Raw genomic sequence first — 7,789 nt, 5'->3', positions numbered from 1 at the left:
CAGCAGTCTCTAGAGTCATTCAGCTGGGCACTGAGACACCATGAAAGTTTGCACAATCCTTCTTGACTCTAACTGGCATAAAGGAAGTTATTTTACTCCTTTTACCATCTGTTTCTGTCTTCGTTCTCAGTTCCCATTAATTCTCCAATTGTTTTATTACACCTCAGCCACATGTAAGTCTTCTCTCCTTACTCTATTTTTTTCCATCTACTCGAACCCATGTATAAACCCTTCTAAAAATGACAGAGCTAAAAAATAAATAGTGCAGTTCTAGCCCTCACCAATTGAGGGCCAGACGCATATTTTCATCCAACATGAGTCAGCCTTGTCTATTCATACAGTTCCTACGCCTACAACCATTGTACTCACATACACTCAAGAAATCTGTAAGCACTACCACTATTAAACAATTACTTACCACAATGACTATACCATTACTTTTATCTGAGCTCTCTGTATGGCATCCAGTTCTGGGTGAACTTGCTGCTCTAGGGAGGGAAGACCACTTAAATACACATCAGAGATTTTTTTTTAAATGCACATTGTTAATCTGAACAAACAAAACAAAAAAAAGCAATTTCCTCACTTTTAAGCCATGGAATATTTATGGTATTATTGTACAGCCAGAAAAACATTGCAAATTTTGCCCTTTTTTCTTCTGGTGAAAAAAATTCTGCAGGAAATGCTGCCCATGTAAAGATATTTGAGACATTCTCTTTAAAAATGTGATTTGCTATCAACCACTGCTGGCCAAGACAAGATTATCATCAAACTTCACGCTATGAAGTTTTGTTTTTCCTCACAATAATCAGCTTTTTACCTGGGTGTTGATTACGTGTTTAACAAAAAGATGACACACAGGAGTAGGTATCTATATTTTATATATAAAAACAGAAGAAAATGAAGTATCAGTCTGAATTAGGTACAGAAATCACTGAAGTACAGAAGAGTATTTACAGGCTAATAAAAATATATTCAGCTTAACTAGATATGATACATTTGTTGTTAAATGTTATACCTCCTACAGGAATGACTTTATAGATGTTTGGACACATACAATAAATACTTGGATTTCATTTGATATAATGGTCGATTAACATATATTGAGATGGATACAAACCATCTTCACTGCCACAAATACACTTCTACAAAGGAAATACTACATACAGTCTTTGATCAGAGTTAAATTTATTGCCATTTAGCACTTCCCTTAACTAACATGCTCTTAATTAACATTGGTCCCAGATGCCAACAAGCACTGTCTACCTTTAGCTTAAAATACAGTTGTCTCAATCAAGTTTGTTGGTTTTTTTTTTTTAATAGGCAAGGAATTATCTACTAGAAAAAAAATGCACAGTTTTCTTTAGAATACTATTTTATTCTTGAAGTAAAAATATATATACATGCCAGTAAACGGTTTTACACTTTAAAAAATAAAGATGAAGTCTGAATACTGCCTTTCCTCGGAAATTCTTCCAAGTCTATTTCTTTCAACCTCTGGGGATCAGCAGGACTGAGTCTTCCAGTTACTGACAAAGGGAAAAATACACATTCGTCTACTGAATCTGGAAATCTCAACTTGCAAAAGTTTTCTCAATTTAAATATTAATCTCAAAGCATCTCAGTATGACTACGGCACATGAGTATGTTAAATCAGATGGTACTAAGTATGGGGTACAGTCATGCTGTAGTGTCTGTGCAAATTCCTCCCATTCAGGGCTTTCTAAACAAAGATTATAAAAACTGCAGGGAAAGAAACACAGTGATGATTTACTGATACCTGATTTGTCTGCTCCTAGTCATTTTCCTCAGCCATTGCTCCTTCTGTTGATCTCATCCATAGATTACATATAGACAGAATAACAGAGAAAGGGTCCAGCAACTTCCAGATGATAAAGAAAAGCGTACAGGATCTTAACAAACAGGTGGACAAGGAATGTCAGGAAAATAACTCCAGAAATATTCTCCCACCTCAGGCTGAAATGGCTCAATGGACTAAATGGAAAATGAGCTAAGCCAGAAAGTAAGGAAAAACAAATAAATAAAAAAATTAATCTTTCCCTCAGATACAGGGAAACTGTGCAGGCAAATTCAGTGCTTTTAAAAAGCTATTAGACTAGTTGGACCAGCCTCACTTCTTAGAACTGCAGCAATATTTGATACAGCTATGATTTTCAAAGACAGTAAAATTACTACTTGGCTTTAAATTACACTCTCTACCAGAGAGCATAGAACGTTCTAGGCCACTGACCATTTCAGAGTGCACTCTACTTTACTAACTGTGAGGGAAAAAAAATATAAAAAATAATAATTAAAAAAAACACAGAAATCTGAATGTGAAGTTATAGCAGTGGATTTATCTGCTAATATGTACCCAACATGCCTGTAATTCCTGATGCGTAAGAAAAAGAAACATGTCTGGTGACCTGTTTCTTCTTTACACAGATTCATTTTTAAGTACTAGTGCCTGTGTGGTGAAAACTGTACAACTCTGACTATTCTAAAAGCCTTCAAACAGTATGCCATATGACAAGGGCTATTACAAAAAATGAACCAAATAACTCCACGGAGTGAATGGAACTCATGCGTACAAGCACATACACAAAACAATCTTGTAAATAGCAAAGTTAAGGGATTTATAAATAGAAAAATCTTTGAATAAAGTATATACATTTTTAGGATTTTTCTATTAACATATATATAGTGCTCCTAGGAGAAACAAGCAACCGTGTTCTACATCACAATCTTGAAGGTAAAAGTAATTGATGTTACTCTAAAGGCCATCCAGGTTTTTTCTTAGGTACGTAATATCCTACATACTAACACTTCCAAAAATGTCTTTTCACATTAGTTCCACTGTCAAATAATAAAATCTTTTCACATTACAGTCCAAAAGCCTGCAAAGCAGTGAATAGGAAAGCTATCTTAGCAGGCTGAAATAATAAATGTGATTACAAAGAGAGTCTGTATATGGAAAAAAGTTGCATTTCACCTAAAGATCTACAAGGTCAGTTCTTGTATAACTACAGTTATACAAGAAACTAGCCAAGAAGCCACCCCGAACATTTCCATTTGCAACCGTGCCATGGGCCTTTAGATGTACACTAATTAAAAACTAGTTTCAGATACACTGCTGTTACAAAAACAGTATCTTTTCTCTTTCAACAGTAAGACAATTACAGGTTAATACACCTGCCCAAAAGTAACAGATAGGGCCAGACACTGTACAATTCTGAGCACCTCCTATAAAGTACTGTGCACCTTATTTTCACTTCTTTAAAGATTATCTTAATCTGAAATATGTTCAGTACCTATTGAGAGTACTCAGCATCTCTTAAGCTCAAGCTAATAATGACAAACTCAGATGGCTCCGCACAGGTAGTAACCAAATCCATTCAGGAAAGCACACTGAACTGATAATGTTCAGAAAAAAATACCAAAGGGCACACATAAATGTGGATGTCTTTTTAAGCTAATTTTGTTTGTAAAACCCCATAATACCCTGTTTAAATACGCTCGGAGCAGTTTTCATATGGAACAATTAGCAGTGAATTAATTAAAAGAATAATATCAAAAAGTTCACCCATAGAACTATCATGGATCATAACTAACAAGTATTCCATTGCAGAATTTGGGTTTTGATAGCCTTGTTTAAGTAACAAGGTTTTACTGTTCTGTGAAAAAAACAAAACAAAACAAAACAAAAACCACATTATCTTTGAAAGTTACAAATCAAAATCTCCAAGTGGAAAATTCAGGTATGCAACAGTACAATTCCCCCTCACCTTCCAGAGTCAAAGCTTGTTTCACAACAAACTGAAGCTGGTTGTCCCTTTTATACATCGAGGGGTTAAAATGAAGCTGGTCACATCTTACTTTCCTTCCTTGGGGATATAAAAGAAATTAAAAGCTGAAGGTATTGAGGTTATCGTTTTTAGAAATCCCATGCTTTGGTGCTTATTATTAAAAGAAAATTCATTTCACATGTTATGTGTTAAGTAACCACTGTGTGTCAAGCAAAAGACAGTTTTCCACACTTAGAACTGCTCGCAATGAAGCCCTGAGGTAACTGCCTTTTTTCTAGGCAACAATAACAGTTCCCTTTGACTTTTAACTACCATTTCACAACCTACATTTGTATACACGAACTCGGAGCAGTCAATATTGATTATCAATTGTTCCCAAAGATGGGATCTGTCCAGTTGTTTTTGTTTGTTTGTTTCTTTCTTTCTTTAGGATAAAGACTCAGCAGAACGGGTTAATTTGGGTGCAGCATCTTCTAAGGAAGGTTCAACTGAATTCCCCAGGTCTCCATTTTCATGTCCATCAATACTTGGTTTCTTATCAAACACTGCAAGTTAAAAAGAAATTTTATTTAAGGAGGAGAAGTAATCTTGGGAATCGTAGATTAGTGGGATTTATTTCAGAAACTAGAAAATGTCTTGAAAAGACTGCTAAAAATACAGGCTAATGCTTTCAGTAAAACATTACGGAAAGAAAGAACTCTTGACACGCATCTCTGATCTAAAAAACATTCTTGAAGAAGTGAACAAAATAAAATAATGGCTTACAGGGAATTAACTGCACCTAGACTAGTCAGGAAAAAATAAGAACAATTGGGAAGAAGTGATCAGGAAAAAAACAATACACAAAACCCACACGAATTAGTTCAGTTAATTCAGTTCTATCTAAGTAAACCAGGCCAATGAGTAAGGGACCGACCAAATGAGCTGACAACTTACCAGTAGGTTAATTGAATTAACAGGAGATAAATGTTACAATTAATACAAGAACAGTGTTCTTCAGAAACTGGTTTGCACAATGAGATCTCAGAATTAAATACAACACTTTTTAGAAAGCTTACCTTGTGAAGGTTTGACGTCCACATTTACTTCTTTCCTATTGGAACCTGAATTTGCTCCTTCTTCCAATTCATCAAGATACAAACGATAACGGTGTCCACTCTCATCCTCATATTCTACGTTTTCATCATCCGAATCAACTTCTGGAGCAACATACACTACTTCAAATTCAATCTCGCCTCTCTAGAATAAAACCAAAATAAGAATAAATTCAAGGGGATACATTAATTGTCTGAAAATGAGAAGCAATGCAGCAACGAGATTCTAGACCACAAAGCATATCAGAAACATTGTTTAGCTGGGGCTGTCCACTCATAAAATAACAGAACAGGCATCACTAAATAATTATTTCTATGGGGAGATTTAACAAGAAGATTTCCAACAGCTTTACTAAAGAATCATTGGCCAAGACAAAGGTTTAACTGAACAAGTATTGGCCCAGCCTTTTTCTCATAAATTATAAGTCACAAGAGCACTTAGTGTAAGGTGATGGAGCTTCAGGAATTGCCATAGCTTAGCATAATACTCTGACTGAAAACATTAAAAGTCAAGGTAATTCAGTAGGCAGAATAAAGGAAGTGCATAAATTTGCCTGTGGATAACACATCCCAACTGACCTGTTGGGAGAGAATAGTTACAGCTTCTTTATGTTTGGCATCTCTTAGATTAACTCCATTTACTGCCAGAATAGCATCACCAACATGTAGTCCTCCACATCGATCAGCAGGTTGCCCAGGATGGATTTCAGAGATCAGTATTGGAACACCGTGCTCCTTCCCACCCTACAGAAAATGAGAATTTTAATCAGCTGAAACATGCATCGGCAGAAAATCAGCATTTTAGCAGAAGTTATTAATGTGCCTATTTCAACTTTTATCATAGAAAATAAGAAAGAACGTTTTGGACAAAAAGAATACTTAAGTAGGTGGTATGAGATGTTTCTCTTAATTCTTCTCCCCAGAGAAGAATGGCCAAATTTCAAATTTAGGGCCTAAGCCCAAAACAAAAATTGAAATTCTAAGTTTTACATAAATTTAAGGATTTCACCATCTATCAAAATGAGTTGGATTCTTCAAGTCATACAACTATAGCTACAAATTTACATAACTCAACCTTATGCTTTTTGTTTGTTGTGGTCTAACGACATATTCACACTGTTCAATATTTTATGAAGTACAAATTTAAATTGCTTCTTCTTTGTAACAGAAAATAAATGCAAGCATTTACTGTGATTGAAATTCCTAGTCCTTCATGGTCTTCTTTGACTAGCAAAACTTTTCTGATTGGACCAACACCTTGACTCTTCTTTAAGGCATCTGGATCCTAGTTTGATATAAAAACAAAACAAAACACATAAAAACTCAATAAACTGTAGATACAAATGCGTGAACCAAAAAGTGACACATTCCTGATTTTTTTTTTAATTATTTGTAGAAGGACAGTGTATCAGCAACAGACCAGCACCAGCAATGACAAACCTGAGTGCTCCCTTACATATAGGCTACGAAATCAGAAAAGGTTTCTCACTGTACACTTCTGACAAGAGTAATTATTTCAATTATTTCAGTGATGAGTGTTGCACAATGCATGCAACTTCCAAAAGCAGGAAATGCAGACATATATTAAAAATATAAAGGGACTACACATAGGAATGCTGATCACTGTTGAAATGTTGTACGACAAACTGTAACTTAAACCTAGCCAAACGATAGATGTAATACAGTCCCACAAAAGGGTTTGCTCACTTTATAACATTAAAATAAATATGAAAATATTACAAACCACATTAATAACATGGTTTATTTCTGTTATATTAAAAACAAACTACATCATAAGCCGTTCAACTCAAGACTAGACAAGAAGCTAATTTAATCCAGGTATTTATTTTGCTGTTGCCATTATGCATATCCTTAAAATTGTACACATGCATAAAGCATATTTTATATGCCATTAAGAGCATAAGTAGTAAGGTCCATCTGAACAACTAAGATAGTTAAAACACATCAATCAAAGTAACGCCCTTTCCTGGAAGTGTTTGGTTTCGTGCACTGAATGCTGGGGGTTATTAACAGTTCATGTGCTAGGCTAGGTAAGAGAACATCTACCAAGGCCATATACATTAAATTCATATTACTACACACACACACAGCAGAGACTCAGTTTTCAAAAGGACTGAGTATTCCTAGGTAAGGCAGCAGAATTGTCTTTCACATGGTCATTTCTGTTGACATGCTACTCAGGATGGATCTGTCCTTTAAGATATCCAGCTCTGGGTTCCCCAGAATAATAGAGACATGGACCTGTCAAGAGTGGGTCAAAAGAAGGGCCACAAAAATTATCAGAGGGTTGAAACACCTCTCCTGTGAAGAAAGGCTGAGAGCATTGATGTTATTTATGCTGGAGAAGAGATTAAATGGGTACGGGAATAGATGATCTTTAACAGTCCCTTCTAACACAAACCACTTTATGACATAGAATAATTACACCTATATAAAAGTGACAGTTAAAAGAACTCAAAAGTAAAGTGAAGACAAGTACAAAAATCAAAGAAGTAACTCCTATCTTTTTTTCCTCAAATGTCAGAAATCACAGAGGAATAAGTTGCCCTTTTAACTTACATGTCCTGGTGGTGCTTGCATTGGTCGTTTTAGATCATTCCTACCTCGACAAGCTCTAATAACAGTTTTGTGACGGTGAAGGTGTATTTCTGCTTCAAGCTGATTCCAGAGCTTGTCATGAGCAGGTCCCTTCATATCTCGACCCAGTAACTGAATCTGTTGAACTCTACAAACAACAAAGAGAATAAACAACACACTATAACTTAAAATCAGTGCACTGTACAACTCACACTCCATCTGACTACTAAACAGAGTTGCAGAAGTAACCATTTGTGTGACTGGCGGAACACGTTAGACACAAAGTACACA

The 7,789-nt window shown here is 35.4% G+C and overlaps 1 protein-coding gene across 2 annotated transcripts in view; it reads right to left on the bottom strand.

Annotated features, from left to right (window-relative positions):
• Window positions 1-864: 864 nt before the first annotated feature.
• GOPC (golgi associated PDZ and coiled-coil motif containing) overlaps window positions 865-7,789 on the bottom strand; it is a 28,196-nt gene continuing 21,271 nt past the window's right edge. For both annotated transcript variants that reach the window (XM_015284489.3, XM_015284490.3), the window contains 5 exons: window positions 7,481-7,646; window positions 6,090-6,185; window positions 5,480-5,644; window positions 4,865-5,045; window positions 865-4,351 (listed from right to left, as the gene is read on the bottom strand). In XM_015284489.3, coding sequence (XP_015139975.2) covers window positions 4,233-4,351; window positions 4,865-5,045; window positions 5,480-5,644; window positions 6,090-6,185; window positions 7,481-7,646 — 727 coding nt within the window. In that variant the 3' untranslated portion in view covers window positions 865-4,232. The remainder of the gene's footprint in view (window positions 4,352-4,864; window positions 5,046-5,479; window positions 5,645-6,089; window positions 6,186-7,480; window positions 7,647-7,789) is intronic.

The sequence above is a fragment of the Gallus gallus genome, chromosome 3, assembly GCF_016699485.2.
Source record: "Gallus gallus isolate bGalGal1 chromosome 3, bGalGal1.mat.broiler.GRCg7b, whole genome shotgun sequence".
NCBI classification, from domain to species: Eukaryota; Metazoa; Chordata; class Aves; order Galliformes; family Phasianidae; genus Gallus; species Gallus gallus.
The sequence above is the reverse complement of the archived record's forward strand: the minus strand, read 5'-3'. Positions and strand labels throughout refer to the sequence as shown.